The sequence below is a fragment of the Castanea sativa genome, chromosome 1 (genome assembly GCF_040712315.1).
Source record: "Castanea sativa cultivar Marrone di Chiusa Pesio chromosome 1, ASM4071231v1".
In the NCBI taxonomy this organism is placed as follows: Eukaryota; Viridiplantae; Streptophyta; class Magnoliopsida; order Fagales; family Fagaceae; genus Castanea; species Castanea sativa.
Genome location: NC_134013.1, coordinates 62147735 through 62165061, shown reverse-complemented (window position 1 = coordinate 62165061; position 17327 = coordinate 62147735). Strand labels below are relative to the sequence as shown.

The window sequence follows — 17327 nt, the reverse complement described above, 5'->3', positions numbered from 1 at the left end:
GATAGTAGTGAATTCATACAAGTAGTCGAGGTGAACAAAAACTAAAATTGCAGCCAAGTCCAAAAAAATCAAAAGGAAAAAGAAAAAAAAGCAAGTCATTGAGAACTTCTCAAAAACAGGATACACAGTAGTTTTTGCAAATATTGGTCATGGGCTTGCCACAAGTCACCTCGAGTGAAACTGTTGCGGAAGTAGAAGCAGCATCATTGAGCACATTTTTGCAGAGCTCACCTCAATTTGCTAATGTGAGCTCATGTGATGTGGATGGAATGCACAGTGAAAGTATGAGCCCATTAGCTGGGAATCCACTATGCTCATCTATTGGAGATTTCCAGAGAAAAACCTGCTTGGAGCGTTCCAAGGTTTATGATGATTCATTTAAATTTAGAGGGGCAATGGAAGTTACTTCCAATGTTCATGGTTTGAAAATTGGTTCTGTTGATAAAGGTACTCCTAAAAGTGGTCGTAACGTTCAGAACCCTGTTTCTAGGATTGTGGGTTTCAAATCAGTTGGAACAAGTTCTCCAACTGATGGATTCAAGGGGGTTTCATCTGGTCATGTTCAATCTTTATCTGGGATTAATTCCACAGTTAATGAAACTGAGTCCAGTGGATCGCTAGTCAGGAAGCGGTTGTTGTCACCATTGAGTAGTATGCTTTCTCCAGCCCAATTTAGTGGTGATCCTCTAGACATCGGGCACAGAAGTGTTCATGAAGATTCTACTTCCCTGACCAATAATTTAAGCATTTCTGTTGCAAAAGATAATAAGAAGGCAAATGTTGGTAGCAATCGCCATTTTACCTTGCCAGCCTGGTCTTTTTCTAGTTGCTTGGAAGAAAAGAACATACTATATGATAGTGTTAGAACTGAATCCTTGTTAGTCGTTGATGGCCCTTTGCTGGATAATAGTTGTTTGTCTTCACCTGAACTTGATCATTTCAGAGAATCAAGTAAGGTAAGGTCTCAAAGTGGGGCAATATTGATATCTCCCAAAAAGGCCATCTCACCTCCACATTCTTTGTCACCTCTTGGTCCAAAGTTTTCTGAAAGAATGAAAACTGCAGGAGGATGCAGGACTACCAAGAACAACATGGTGGGTTGTCCTTTAACTTTAAAAGATACAAAACGATCACTTGAGAGATCTGACAGAAGCATTGTCTTTGCCCCTGAAGAAGAGGATCATATGATTGCAAGCAAATCATTTGAAGACGTTGACATTTTGCACAAAGAGTTCGGTCCATCTTCCTTGGAAAGTAATACTGACATAAGTTGGCCTTTCTCCCAAGAGTCAGCCCCAAGCTCCAAATGCGTGAGATTCATTAAAAATCTAAGTGGACTTCCCGTTAGGAGGTCCCTGGTTGGTTCATTTGAGGAATCTCTATTTTCTGGCCGGTTCTTATCCGGAAAACTCTGTCAGGTCAGTGTTGAGGTTATGTTGCATGTGATTTTCTTGATATCCTGGATTCAGTTTGGGTAGGTAATTCTTCATAGACATCTGAATCTGCTGTATTTTATGTGTAGAGAATTGATGGTTTTCTAGCTGTACTAAACATTACTGGAGGGAACTTTTCACCACAGTCACAGAAGCTTCCATTTTCAGTAACCAGTGTAGATGGAGATTGCTACTTGCTGTATTATGCATCCTTAGATCTTGCAGGAAAGTCATCATCAAACAAGTGCAGAGACCAAAAATTTAGACGAGGCCTTAGCAATTATGATTCGCAAACTATCAAGAGTCGCCTGCGCATCCCTATGAAAGGGTGCATACAACTGGTACTAGGTTTCAATCTTGAAACTGATCAGTGTTTCTGAATACCTGTGATATAATTAATTGAGCTTCTGTTTAGACTTATAGATCGCTGTTAATTCTTTTACCACCCATGTGACTATTGTTTAAGTAAATTCCATGCCAAAGATTGTGGTTGCTGGCTGAACCTTTGCTGCTTGTTTTAATGATCGCCTGTTGAGTCATTAGGACTTGCAGTAGACCTTGTTTCACCTTAGTCATGTTTAAGGCATGGGGCCTTAATTAGCCTCAGTTGATGATTTGTCCTACCGGAGTCCATTGCATCAATTAGAGATTTGGATATTCTAGTGTTCTGTCACATAAAACTCATACATTTTTAATTAGCAGTTATGAAAGTAATGTAGTTGGTCTGGTTACGGAATATGTCAGTAAGCTGATTAATAGTGTGCTACTGTGTATGTAACCAGTGAAGCGGTGTATTATTTATTTAACTTAATTGGCAGTTACAAACGTGATTAATTGTTCTATGTTCAGGATACATCAGTGTGCCAATTAATACTGTGGCATTATGTATTTAACCAGTGAAGTATCTTGTAGTTCTAACTTCTAAGTGGTCACAAAAAAAGAATTAAAAAAAAAAAGAAAAGAAAAGAAAAAGGAAAGAGGAATTGTAATAGCGAGTTGTTGGCAACTTACTCATTATGTGGAAATATTGTATTATCCAATTAAATTTCTTGATAGACTTTAATACTTGCAAGAACGTGCCTGTTCCTCTCACAGAGCGATAAAAGGATTAAATTATTTATTGCTCCTAGAAACCTGTTTAGTTATCAAATTTGCAGACATGTTTCAAGTGTCACCTATAATGTCATTCATTTTGTTGAACATGATCTATTTTGATGGTTGAAAATCTCATATACTAGTATTAAAGTCAACTTTCCTTAATGTTGTCTATATGCGTTTACAACATAGCATAATCGTCTTCTCTTTTTCTTGAATATATGGAAAATTTTATAGAAGTCTTATATATAATGGCTAACGTTTTATGATGTAAGAATGATTTTTATTTACTGTTAAATTAAATTACTCTCCACAGGTACTCAGCAATCCAGAAAAGACACCTCTTCACACTTTCCTTTGCAACTATGATTTGAGTGACATGCCTGCTGGAACAAAAGTAAGTTGAGCTTATATCCTGAGTATGGTTTTGGTTCTCTGACATTGTTGGGAGTTTGATATTTTTCCCCATGTTCCATATCAACGATATCAATTTAATTAAGGAATAGCTCCCGTGAGATTGTGATTTAGTATTATTTTTTCCCCTTTCAAAATCCAGCAAGTGGTGATGTAAATACCGTTTAAGACATAATTACTTAGAATTATTCAAAGATCAAAGATTTGGGTTTTCTTGGTAATCAAATGGAGTATTACCTTACGTGGTGACCTAGTAAGATCCCACTTGGGTGAGGTTATCATTGCTTTTTAAGTTGGTCTTGTTGCAACATTGGTTTTTTATGAAAACCAGATGAAGCTTTTTCCATGACTTCTATCTTTGAAACTTCTGAAATTTATTGTTCTTCTTTCTAATTACTCATAATTCTTGTCGTAGAATTCTCAAAACCCTCTTTTCCTTCACACAAATCCAAACAAAACCCTATACTTTTTCTTGGGAAAACTTGGAAAAAATTAATCCCATACCTAACCTCCCCTGGAAAAAGCTTCCCACTGCCTTAATGGTACGGTGAGATCAGTGTTCGCCTGCAATTGATATATTTACTGTTTGATCTCTCTCTCTCTCTCTCGGTTGCGATTGATAGATCTCACCTATTTTTATGTGTCCATGTGACACACATTAGTCCATTTAAACAGTATACTAATGGAAGTACCAATTTGGCACAAATGTAAAATTCAGGTATTGAATTGGCTAAAATAAAAGTTCAGGAGATGTAAATGCCACTAACCCAAAGTTTAGGGGGTGTCAGGGCATTTTTCTTGAACCATATTCATTATTACAAGGGTGTGGACATGATGCATCCAGTTGGTTATTAATTGGGGTTATGGTAGTTGGAGTTCACTCTTTGCCTGGGGATGTTGAAAATTTTCTAGATTTCATATGATTTTGAAATGTATCTAGAGGTTTTATGTGTGTGGTAGATTTGTTGAGTTAATTTGTAGGTTCAGAGGTGGAAATATTGTTTTTATTTTTTTTGATTAGTCAAGAGGTGGAAATATTGTTGAAGGATGCTGTAAAGTTTCGACCAGGGACTATGAAATTGCTGTCATGGCCTTATCTCCCCCCCCCCCCCCCCCCCCCCCCCAAAAAAAAAAAAAAAAACTGTTATGGTTGTGGTCTCAGATGCATTTTCAGGAATGTTGGCCATCACATAGCTTTAGATTTAAGCTCCAGTGTGGCTATAAATTATTATTATTATTGTCATATCCAAATATTCTTAGCTTACAGATTTGCATGTTGACCTAGAATTTCACATACTAATATTTTCAAAGCTTCTAACCGGTTTTAAATATATAATTTTCTCTAAATTGCAGTTGATAGAATATTCATCTTTTAAGATTTCTTACATTTTGTAATTGCAATGCAAGTCTCATTTTTGATTATAAAGACAACAAATTACTTTTGACGATATCTGCTTATCTTTTGGGGTGGGGGTGGGGTGGTTGGAAATTGGAATATTTGGTGGTGCATTCATGTATTGCATGTACCAATATGTATCTAATGATAATTCCTTTTCTTTGAATGAAAAATAGACATTCTTGCGTCAGAAGGTCACCCTAGCTTCATCTAGCCCAAATTCTACAAATTTGAAGCAAGGGCATATAGATATGGACAGTAAAGTGACAGGCAAGGGGGTTGCAACCTCACAGAAAAGTAATCCCACACAGTTTAGCAAGGAAGTAATTAATACAGATGGAGTTGACATTGTACATAAAGTGATATCCATAGATCAAAAAAATGAAATTAGTGGAAGTGAAGACTCTAAATTAGTTACTTCAACTGATAAAGAGGAGCTGTCCAATCAATCCCCACATATGGACAGTTGCTGTGTGGGTAAAGGCCATGAAACAAACAGGAACTCACATTGTAGTCCAAAGGTCAATGATAGTACTACTGGTGCTGGTGCTCTTCGTTATGCTCTTCATCTCCGTTTTTTATGCCCTTTCCCTAAACATAGTTCTAGGTCAGTTCAGAGATGCAAATCTGATCCTCTTTCTGTACCAAGAAATAAAAGCTTAGACATGAATGGGGAGCGGAGATTCTACTTATGCAATGACTTAAGGGTTGTGTTCCCCCAACGGCATTCAGACACTGATGAGGGCAAGGTATGTGATTATGGTTTTACATATGCTATGCTTCCCCCCGACCCCCCCACCCACTTCAACAATCCTTTTTTTGACATGTATTAATGCTATTAGCTAGGAGTGTGTTGGTTGATTGTTTGAATATCATCTTCTTGCATGGTGTTGAGGGTCCAAGCTCTCTTCTAGTGATTGTACCAGAATGTTGGCCTTTTCCCTTATAATTCACTAGACGTGGGTAAAATTTATACTTTTTTCCATGTTATAAAAAAGACTAATTTTTCTACTCATGTTCATAAAATTTATATGGTTATTTGAAGTGTCAGATTAATTTTTGTTCTTTCAAAACTATGGGGGGATGTAGACTATTTTATAGTGCAACACTTTGAACATTATTGAGTTACTTTCTTGTTCTCTACTTCTTCTTTAACCAAATGAAGAAATTAAGGTATCATGGTATCTTATCTTTCTATTCCACTTAAAAAAAGAAAAAAAAGAAAAGAAAGTACTCTCAATGATTGTGAAGTGTCAATTATATTGATTTGATTTTATCTTGTGAGGGGAAAACGAAAATAAGGGGTTTGTTACATGGTTTTTCAACACCTGAATTCTGAAAATGAAAGATTTAGCCAAGAAAAAAAAAAGAATTCTGAAATGAAAGTGGAAAAGCTAATGCTTCCAGTTTCTTTTGTAAATTGGTTCAAAGTGAGACGGTTAAATTAGTAGTTTGGTTGTCTGAAATATCAATCTCCATTCAATGGAATGTGTGTGAACTTCAACACCATTCAAAAAGAAGAAAAAGAAAAATAAAAAGAAAAAGAAAAAAACAGAAGAAGGAATTTACTTGGATGGGAGTGAGTCCCAACCAAGGGGCTTCTTAAGATGAAAGCTTTTTTTGCATGTCTTTTGTAGTAACCATTTCATAATGAACTATTAGCAAAGAAGCTTCACTAATATCTTGGTAACTTGGATTGCATATATGTCTAACACGGTTTATTTTTGCTATCTTATGGCAGTTGAACGTGGAATACCATTTTCCAGAAGATCCGAGATACTTCGACATCAACTGAATTGTCTAATTAACCTCACAAAAAGCAAAGCCTCTTTGCTGTGTACATAGAAGTCAGACACTTCTTACTCATCTCAACATAAAATGCCACTAACCTTGTTTTAACTGTAAAGAATTAGATTCTCAATAATTTGAAGGGTTAAATGAAATATTCGCTTATCTGAAAAGGAGTGTCAATATCTATATTTGGTAATGAGCCCAGAATCATATCCATTTTACTTGCCCATGTCACATGGTTAATTTTTCTTTTAAATTTTCTGTCTGTGATGCTATTAAGCCCCTGTTTTAGGCTCAGCCAACACACTACACAGTGTGTCACTGCAGGAACACTCAGAACAGAATTATCAAGGGAATTTACACACACACAACACAGTATTTATAGGGCACTAATCTCAACCTTTATTCCTCAATATCAAGTACAAAAGAAGCTGGAGAATACACACGAAATTCTTTTAAGCCAAAATTACTCTGCTGTTGACAGCCCAACAGCCCAGGATAAATGTACAGAAATAATTGTCGGGTAGTTATCACCAAGTAACTGCCCCTTTGTCCAGGACTTGTTGCCACATGTGGTCTAATTTAGGACATCTTCAACTGATATTGTCTTGGTCTGTTCTCCACGTTTCTAGCCCCTACTCAGCAGGTTTGATCATCAGGAAAGCTAAGAACCACTTGGTAATTGCTAGTAATTGCCGCTGCTCACTCTGCACATGCCAGCCCATGTCTCAGCATATCATGGGGCTTCTGCCCATACTCCGGCAGCTCACACACACTTGTTCTAGCACGTTTTAGATGGCTTGGCCTCGGCCCAAGCCCTTTTCATCAGCATCACAACCCACACAGCACGCCCATATGCAGCACATCAAGTAACTGCCATTAGCCCACTCACACAAGTCCATGCATTCTACCAGCACTAACCAGCCCAATGCCTTGCATAGCATATCATAATCACAGCAGCCCAACACTGCCTTGCACTCAAGCCACCAAGCTCACACACAAAGCAACCCTCAACCAAGCCACCAATACTATGCACCATCACATAAGGTCAGCATTACCTACTACTACCCAACATCAAAATCCGTCTTTTGCCCACCATGGTCCTCCTCTACCATGGCCTTGGGGCATCATGTGGAGCAAGGTGCCTCCAGATACTGCCCTTCATCACTGCTCATCGATCTAACTTGAGTAGGGAGATTGGGTAGGTCTCCCTCAAAGAGCCCTTAGGAGCATTACTAGTCAGGCATGAGGAGCCATGAGTGTGTTGAGAAAACATGAAGCCATGTGACTGGCCCAATGCTGCCCAAGCACTCTCATTACTCATGCCATCATCAGCAACACATAATGCTCTTAACAAACCACCCCCACAAGAAGAAGCCGACGTCCTCGTCGATAGGGTATCTTCAAATGCCTTCACCTTTTTCTCAAACTACCACAATGTAGATGCCTTCTCCCAACTTGCCTTTGTTTCAACTGCCCCTTTCCACTTCACCAAGTAGTAAGTTATCATAATTCCTCCATTTTGATAACCTGTCACTTTCTTGTCAAGAATTCTGTCCACTTCACGATCAAACTGAACCATGACAGTAGGCGAGGCACGCCTTGCATCATTCCTTGAAGGATCTTCTTCATCCCCATGATAAGGCTTTAAGAAGCTCACATGAATTGTTGGGTGGATTTTTAATCTTTCTAGCAGCTTCAACTTGTAAGTCACAACATCAACTCTCTTTATAATCTCAAATGGACCATCATATTTAGGAATCAAATCTGTGAATTGCCTCACTTTTGAACTTTCTCCAAATCTGCGGAGTCAGTTTCAACGGTACCTTGTCCCCAACTTGGAACTCAAGAGGCCTTTTCCCTTTATCAGCATACTTTTTCATTCTCCTCTGCGCTTTCAACAAGCTGTCTTGTGCCTCTTGCATCAGCTCTTGCTTGTTGATAGCAAATCTATGTGTTGCAGGACACCTGTATTTTGAACGCTACTTAGCAATCTCATGAGGTGTGAGGGGCTGCTACCCCATTGCCAACTCGAATAGACTCATCCCAGTTGATGAAGACTTATGCAGATTGTAGGCAAACTGCGCAAAATCCAACTAGTCCAACCAATTCTTCTGACTTGCAGTCACATAGTGCCTTAAATAGTCTTCCAACACAACATTGACTCTTTCTGCTTGCCCATCTGTTTGTGGGTGATTAGCAGTAGAAAACTTCAACTTTGAACCCATCAAACCAAACAGAATAATCCAAAATCGACCAGTAAATCAAGAGTCTCTATCACTTATAATATCTCTAGGCAGCCCAAAGTATTTCACCACATTTTTGTAGAACAAATCAGCAGCTACCTCTGCTGTACATGTACTTGGTGCAGCCATAAAAACAACATACTTTGAGAATCGATCAACCATTACGAATATTGAACCCATTCCATTAACTTTTGGCAAACTAGTAATAAAATCTTGAAACCGAAACCTATGGACTTTCTGGTATAGGAAGAGGCTGCAACAACCCTGCTTCCTTTTGAGTTAAGCCCTTGTCTTTTTGGCAAACTAGACAAGTTTTCACATACCACTCAGTGTCTAACTCTATTTTAGGCCAGTAATAAGAACGGGACAGTAAAGCATGCATTCTATCCTTACTTGGGTGTCCTGCCCATTGTGGATCATGAGTTTCCTTTAGCAACTCTCTACGAATCTTCCTATTTGGAACAAACTGCTTGCCACCCTTGGCATACAACAACCCATCCTTAAGCCAATAATGCCTTACAAGGCTTGCAGTCACATCTTGCACTAGCTTTTGATAGGTAGCGTCAAGCTCAGCACTTCCTTTGATCTTGTCCACACAATTTGACTCCACTCTACACAAGGCAACTACATACTCTTGCACCTGTTTGCGACTAAGTGCATCTGCTACTTCATTATGCTTGTTTGGTTTGTGCTCCCACACAAAATCATACTCTTGCAGCAACTCCTGCCATCTAGCTTGCTTGGGTGATAACTTCTTTTGTGTGTTAAAGAAAGTATTAGCCACTGTTTGTCCTCACCACGAACTTAGGCCCTAGTAGATACACATACCATGCTAGCAAACAACGCACCACTGCAATTATCTCTTTTTCATGAGCTGAACACATCTGTTCTACTTCATTCAACTTCCTGCTCTCATAAGCAACAAGATGTTTTTCTTGTATCAGCACACCACCAATTGCTTTGTTAGAAGCATCAGTATGGACTTCAAATGGCAACTCAAAATCTGGCAGGCGCAGCACAGGCTCACTTGATACAACCACTTTCAGCTTCTCAAAAGCTTCTTTACATGCATATGTCCACATCCATTTCTTGTCCTTTTCAGAAAATTTGTAAGAGGAGCCACCTTTTTGGAATACCCTTGAATAAACTTCCTATAATAGTTAGTCAATCTAAGGACAGACCGCAATTCAGCAACTTTACTTGGTGGAGGCCAATCAAGGATAGCCTGTACCTTCCTCTCATCCATCATCATGCCTTGGTGGAAGGGTCTTAGACAATTCTGGAGGCATCACATCAGCAAACTCCCCCAACATTCTAGCCACAGCATCTAGAACTTCAGCATACTTGTCCTGCTTCATCTCAATCAATGTAGCTAAGTAAGTCATCTCACCTTTCTTCAGCCCATGCTTAACCTGCATGGCTGAAACCATTAGTTCTTTTCCTTTGCTAGTCTTGCTATTTCCTGCCCCACGCCTAACAGGAACATAGCATGGCTGCTTCTCATCAAGGATTAACAATACTTCAATGAATGGCAGTAAGGCAGCCTTAGCAGCCACTAAGAACTTATCGCTCAAAATTACATCAAAGTCATCTAACTCCATGACTAGGAAATTCACCTTTCCTGTCCACTCGCCAACCTTAAACTTCACTCCATAAGCAATTCCTAACACAGGTTTTGCCTCTGCGTTTACTACATTGACCTTACTTGGACACTTGCTCACTTTTAGACTAAGCCGTTGGACCATTCGATTAGCAACAAAATTGTGGGTAGCATCAGAATCAAGCATACCCTCAGCCCCATTTTTGTTCATCTCCATTTGAACATAAGATAGACCCCTAGAAGTACCTCCTGCACGTAGTGCATTAGCAATTGCATGGGGTTCACTCTGCTGGGAACTTCTTCATCGGATTGCCCACCACCATCTTCAGTAACCATGGCATTAAGCTTTTCACGCTTTGGTTAGTCTCTTGCACGATGAGGGCCATTGCAAATGAAGCAACCAGCATTAAGCTTGGGCTGTTCTTTGCTTGGTTGAGAGGTAAAACTCTCTCCCTTGCTCTTGTTACCCCAATTTTTCTCAGCTTATCCTTCTTCTTACCATCCTTCTTCTTCTTGTCTTTGCCTTTGTCCTTGGACTTACATTTTTAATCATCCCCACTAGGCTTATTGAACTTGTAGTCCACTAAGGCATCTGCAGCAGACATAACAGTGGGTAGATCACGCACTGCCTACCTGCCTCTTTAACTCCAACTGTGCCCAAGGCTGCAAGCTAGACATGAAATTGAACAATTTGTCTTCCTCCGACATGTTCTTGATATCCAGCATCAAAGAACTGAACGTTTTGACATATTCTCTCACTGTACCAGTCTTTTCTTCAAGGCGTCTCTTGCAACCCAGGCAATGTTGGTAGGCAAGAATTGATCCTTCAATTCTTTCTTTAAGGCTTCCCACGAGTCAATTTTCCCTCTCAACATCTGCATCATCTTCTACACGGGTTCTCCACCATAACTTGGCATCTCTTGAAAGATACATGCTAGTAATCGTCATCATCTCTTGACTAGGCACCCTAGCATCCTTGAAGTACTGCTCTATATCTCACAGAAAATTCTCCAAATCCTTGGCATTCCTAGCACCATTAAAAGGCTTTGGTTCAGGCACCTTCACTTTGGTGGCTACTTCCCCCTCTCTAGGCAGTCCACGCATTGCTCTCTTCAACTAGGAAATTCTGTTTCAAGTTGGCTTTAGGCCTCCCTTGCTACCTAGTTCTGGTTGTCTAGTGCAACAGCCACCTCTTCAACACAATTCAACACAATATCCCTCTATTCTGCAAGATCATTCCTCACTAAAGTAGTTTTTGCAGAGAGGGCTTCCAATCTGTCACACACAGAAAGTTGTTCCCCTCTCTCTAGAAGCTCCGAGTATGTTCTCCAAGATAGTCACCCTTGCCTTGGTGTTTGAAGACATGGTAGCCAAGTTCTGATACCAATAGTCACAAGGTCAATTTTTCTTTTAAATTTTCTGCCTGTAATGGCACTAAGCCCCTGACTTAGTCTCAGCCAACACACCACATACACACATTGCAGGAACACTTAGAATAGAATTATCAAGGGAATTCACACACACACACACACACACACACACATAGTATTTACAGGGCATTAACCCCAACCTTTATTACTCAATATCAAGTACAAAGGAGGCCTGGAGAATACACACGAAATTCTCTAAGCCAAAATTACACACTCTGCTGTTGACAGCCCCAACAACCCAGGATAAATGTACAGAAATTACTATCGCAACAGTTACTGCCAAGTAATTGCCCCCTTGTCCAGGACTTACTGCCATATGTGGTTTGACTTAGGACACCTTCAACTGATGTTGTCTTGGTCTGCTCTCCACGTTTCCAGCCTCTACTCAGCAGGTTTGATCATCAAGAAAGCCAGGAACCACTTGGTAACTGCTGGTAACTGTCGTTGCACATTCTGCACATGCTAGCCCATGTCTTAGCACATCATGGGGCTTTTGCCCATGCTCTAGCAGCCCACACACACTTGTTCTAGCACGTTTTAGAAGGCTTGGCCCTTGCCCAAGCCTTTCTCATCAAAATCACAGCTCACATAGCATGCCCATATGCAACACATCAAGTAACTGCCATCAGCCCACTTATACAAGTCCATGCATTCTGTCAGCACCAACCAGCTCAATGCCTTGCATAACATATCATCATCACAGTAGTCTAGCACTGCCTTGCACTCGAGCCACCAAGCCCACACAAAAAACAACCCTTAGCCAAGCCACTAATGTTATGCACCATCACATAGAGTTAGCACTACCTACTGTTGCCCAACATCAAAATCTGTTTCTGCCCACCATTGTCCTCCTCTGCCATGGCCTTAGGGCATCATGTGGAGCAAGATGCCTCCACATGCTGCCTCTCATCACTGCTCATCGATCCAACTCGAGTAGGGAGACTGGACAAGTCCCCCTTAAAGATTCCTTAGGAGCATCACTAGTAAAGCATGGGGAGCCATGAGTGTCTTGAGAAAATATGAAGCCATGTGACTGGCCCAATGCTGCCCAAGTACTCTCATTTCTCATGCCATCATCAGTAACACATAATGCTCCTAACACCCTGTTAGCTTGCTGGGCATGCAAAGCCGCATCGCATCAGTTTATTAAAAAAAAAGAATGAGACAGTCGTGCTATTTTTCCTAGCTTCCAACATTTTCAAGTAAAATTACCTGTACACCACATCCTATAGAGAAATTAACTTGGAACCATAACGGATTGTGCTTTGTGGCGTTAAATGTCCTCTATTGGGTCGCAAAAGCTACCTGAATAAAGAACCCAACAACAAGCTCAAAATTTTGCGCACCAAGTTTGATTTTTGGTCCATTTTGAAGGGCTGGCCTTGTCCTATTCGACAAGGTCATGTCCAATTTTCTTTTTTTGAAGAAGAGAGCCCATGTCCAATTGACGTGCCAGTTTATATTAGCCAACAAGTCCAATACGTATTAAAATTGGCCCACAAGACAAGCCCCTCTTATTTCCATTCCATGTTTATAGTCGCATGCTAAAGGTAGAGGATTACTACTGTCAGTCTGTCATGGCATGGTTCATTTCGTCACATGTGTATCGTGCACAATATACATATTGATATTTATGATTTTTTTTTGAGGGAATTAATATTATATGATTTTAAGTTTTTGCAAATCATGTGTTTCCTTTGGCAGCTTTTGACAATTTTTTAAAAATTTTTTTGGCAGTTTTTTTTTTTGGACAGATTTGTTCCTTTTTCTTAAGTAACATCCATATAAAAAAATCTTAACAAGTACCGCATAAGTACTTTTTAACATTTCCTTACTTAAAAACCATTAAACACTTTTTTTCTTATGTTGTCCTTGGGTTTAGACTCAGGAACAAACCAGAATTAGATTCACAGACTGGTGCCTCAAGTTGGTACTTTTTGTTTGTTATTTGCATATGGGTTCTCTTTTTTTTTTTTTCCTATCAATTTTGTCGTATTTACATTGAGCAACTGGACACAAACAAAATCAGTAAATGGCTAAATGCAATTGCTAATGCTAAAAATTGCAGGGCTCAAATAACAACCAGCCAATCCTAGAACAACCCCATTAAAGGAAACTATGCAAAAAAAAAAAAAAAAAAAAAACCCAATAATCGAGGACAGTAGTACATACATGACTGATGACTCATGAACCATGAGAAAAATAACCAAAACCCATTACACAACATAGGGCCTCGAGCCCTCTCTAAGCAAGCAAAGCAGTGCTGCTCCTGATTGATCTTGCTTGCTACACACACACATCCTTTTCACTCACTCAAGGAGGTCTAGTCTGACTTGGCCCTTCATAATATTCCCCATATGCCCATCATCAATATGAGTATCTCCTTGCAAGGAATATTTGCTCTCTCTCTCTCTCTTTTAGTACCCTATTCTATCATCTATGATTGGCCCATTTTGAGTGAGTTCCCACCAATCCTAACATCAACAGGTGTCCCCAGCATTGCATTGCTGGCCCTCAATTTTCTTTCTTTCTAACGGACTGGCGCTTCTCACGGCTCGAGCTTAGTTCACCCCCAACAATGCTGTGCTGTCAGAGAGAGAGAGAGAGAGAGAGAGAGAGAGAGAGAGAGAGAGAGAAAGAGAAAAAGAAAAAGAAAAAGAAATATGATATTGATAGCTCTGATTTTGGGGCTGTGTCTCACAAAAACACTTTATACACTCACGAAAGGTTGAGGTATGTATGTGTACCACTTCCTGTCCTTTCCGTATCACGTCCTTCCTTTGATTCCCCCTATACTCACCTATCTTTCTTTTTTCCCATTTTTGCCCCTTCTTTTTTTTTTTTAACTTCCTTGTGATTTTTTTTTATCGAAATTTATTAACCATTTATTGTAAAAAAAATTGTGAGGAATTAAAGAAATTATTAAAAAAAATTTATCACTTGTTTTTTTTCATACAAAATTTTTAAAAATTATTTATTCACTAAAACCCTTTTTTTATAAGGGCTGAGGCTTTCTTTGTGATTTGACAATGAGGCATTGTTGTATTAAATTCTAGGCCGTACTATAATGTCTAATCATCTTATCAAGATTGACTCATTGTTTCCCTGCATGAACCATTTAGCCCCATGCCTAAAAGCCTCACTAACTTAACAGAGACTGATTGGAGGGTACTACTTCTATTCATATACTACCGTACCACAATATTTGATTGTTTTCACACTCCAAGTGATATACTATATATATATATATTCTTATTAGTTTTTTGTATTAGGTTGAAGCTTTAACTTTTAGTTTTTTGTTTTTATATAAAATTTTTTAAAATTTTATATATTTTTTTATATTTTTAAAGTTTTGTAAAGCATAACTTTTTAATATATTTTCAATAAAAAGTTAGATAAATTGTCTCCAAAAAAACACTTAATGTACTTTTTTTGTTAAATCTATTGTTGATTTATTAAAAATGATAAATGTATAATTTTACACACACATACATATATATATATATATATATATAATTCTAAAAATTTGTACATAAATAAATAAGTAAGTTGTAAGAAACACCCAGAGAGGAAAAAAGTTATTCCAAGTATATGTTATTATCACTTTTTTAGTTAGGTGTTATACTCAACAATTTGAGAGATTTTCTTAATTAAATGAGTCAAAATTCATATGTAGCACTAAATGTATTTGTTACACTATGGTTACTAAATTGCAAAACGACTAAATTTTTTAGTATCAAAAGTAACCATATAGTTTCTCAAAAAGAAAAAGAAAAAAAGTAACCATATAGAACAGCCCCTTAATTACTCTCTGAGATCTTTTTGTTGAAAGTGAACATATAATTATATAAAGGCATGTCTTGTAGCAACTTTTCAAGGGTGCTACCGTGCTATCACCAACTCAGTCAGTAATTTCTAAGCAAAGTTTAAGCATCAGCTTTCCATCAACCAATCACAAAACTTAAAAAATATAAATGTAAATAAAATATTGTACCCATCACAAAATCAAGACCTTACACCTATCACATCATATCCATCCCTTATTAAATTTTTTTTAAAGGGTAAGTAGCTAAAAGTTAAAAAAATATAAAAAGGAGAGGCAGGGTAGATAAAACTTTAGAATAATTTTATTCTGTTGACATGGTTCCTCTTGTACTATAACCAAATTCTCTCATTATTGACATGACTTCCATGGTGCACCAACTACTATATAAATTCCTAACCGTCTGGAATTGGGTGTACACTCTACAATGCTAGACTAGTACTTAGAATAGTTTTTAATCTTAGTCAAGATGAATAATTGATAGAAGCATATGCATATAGATTAATTTTAGTTTAGACTTTGTACATACATATACATACATATATATAAATATATATATATATTTGATAAAAAAATAGATAGAGAGAGACAAATTGGGTTGACATCTTTCACCTGAATATGAGATAGTAATACCTATTACATAAAATTTCATTTTATAACTTATTTTTTTTGGATATGAAGATGTACATAGAACTAGAACTTTGAAGTTAGGGGTAGCAACATGCAACATTTTTATCCATTAGGGGCAATTGTGACTTTTCATACACAACCAATCATATTATTCCTCTTCCTCTATAACCTTTGCGCACAGATAGACACAAAGAAACAAAAACCCAAAACCCCATATAAACCTCACTCCTCCTCAGTATCAGTACTCCCACCTCAACTCCACTCTCCCTCTCTGCTCTGCTCTGCAATTCTCTGAAACTCACTCCAATGGCAGACCCAGCTATCTACGACTTCCTGAACCAACAACAACAACAACAAGCACCCACTTCCTCAAAACCCACAAGAAAGCCAACACAGTCACACTCAACCAGTAATTCCTCTTCACGCTTATTCCCATGCCTTTACTGTCCTCGCAAGTTTTACACTTCCCAAGCTCTCGGTGGCCACCAAAACGCTCACAAGCGTGAGCGAGCAGCTCATCGCAGAAGCTACCCTTCTGACCGTGACCGCTTGCCTCGCCTCCAGACCGAGCCACCGTTCCAAGTTCAAGTTCCAGACCCAGTTGTTGCACCTTTTGTGGACCAGTTTTGGCTCGACCCTGTTCAGACCCATCACCAGCAACAAGTCCAGTTTCATCAGTACCGTGCTGCCTCAACTTCATTTCCTCTCATTGGTCTTCATGGAAATGCAACCCCAGATGAACCTCTCTCTCCAAGCTCTGATGGCTCTGACCATGTAAACCTTGACCTCACTCTTCGTCTATGAATGTCCATTTTTAACAAATATGAAGCTTTTTTTTTTTTTTTTTTGGGGTACCCTTTTGTGGAATAGTTATGGTTTCACGGGTTTTGAACATTTGAAGTGAGGTTTGAGAGTAGAAGGAGATGGAGGGGCTTTTGGTAGGAAGGACCAAAAAAACACAAGAAAAAAAATGGTTTGTGTTTGGATATTATGAGATAAAAAGAAAGTTGAAGGGTCGGGGTTAAGCAGTTTAACATTTTTCATCTTTGTGTTTGTGTTTGACAAGCTGTTTGAGGACTTTAGTAGTTTTGCTAAAACTTAAACATCTTTATTTATGATGATGAGATTTTGGAACTCTAGAATATTATGTTTATTTGTGTTTTAACTTTATGACGTTGTTGATGCAACTTAATCTCTCTCACTCTCTCTGTCTATCTTTTCTGTTTGTTGAAACTGGTTTTGAAAAGATACAATATGATACTGATGTCATGAATTGATAGACATGCATGATATCATATGTATATATCTATATATATATATATATATAGGTATTTAAAAATAATGTATACCATTTTTGTGTCTTTATCGTTTTTTCAATTTTTGAGAAAATATTTTTAAAATATATAGTTTAAGAATCACACATTAACCGTAACTTTCTCTTTTTGTTGTTTTCTCATATGCTATATTGC

The 17327-nt window shown here is 38.3% G+C and overlaps 2 protein-coding genes and 1 long non-coding RNA gene across 3 annotated transcripts; all 3 read left to right on the top strand.

Moving 5' to 3' along the window:
- The first annotated feature begins 11 nt into the window (after positions 1–11).
- LOC142611020 (uncharacterized) lies at positions 12–6299 on the top strand. The gene is made up of 5 exons (XM_075783023.1): positions 12–1418; positions 1523–1774; positions 2845–2925; positions 4515–5087; positions 6080–6299. Exons 1-5 carry the CDS (start codon positions 150–152, stop codon positions 6131–6133), a joined length of 2229 nt encoding a protein of 742 aa, XP_075639138.1. The 5' UTR covers positions 12–149; the 3' UTR covers positions 6134–6299.
- LOC142611032 (uncharacterized) lies at positions 3802–4047 on the top strand. Its single transcript, XR_012839941.1, has 2 exons — positions 3802–3931; positions 3971–4047. It is a non-coding gene; the product is annotated as an uncharacterized LOC142611032 (long non-coding RNA).
- Positions 6300–16164: 9865 nt separating the features above from the next.
- LOC142631650 (uncharacterized) lies at positions 16165–16662 on the top strand. The gene has a single exon (XM_075805875.1). The coding sequence runs from the start codon at positions 16165–16167 to the stop codon at positions 16660–16662; it is 498 nt and encodes a 165-aa protein (XP_075661990.1).
- Positions 16663–17327: the final 665 nt, after the last annotated feature.

Coding starts and splice junctions, on each gene's coding strand:
- LOC142631650 (XM_075805875.1), top strand. CDS start 16,165: ATGGCAGACCCAGCTATCTACGACTTCCTGAACCAACAACAACAACAA.
- LOC142611020 (XM_075783023.1), top strand. CDS start 150: ATGGGCTTGCCACAAGTCACCTCGAGTGAAACTGTTGCGGAAGTAGAA. Junction 2,926..4,514: donor ACATGCCTGCTGGAACAAAA/GTAAGTTGAGCT, acceptor AATGAAAAATAG/ACATTCTTGCGTCAGAAGGT. Junction 5,088..6,079: donor CAGACACTGATGAGGGCAAG/GTATGTGATTAT, acceptor ATCTTATGGCAG/TTGAACGTGGAATACCATTT.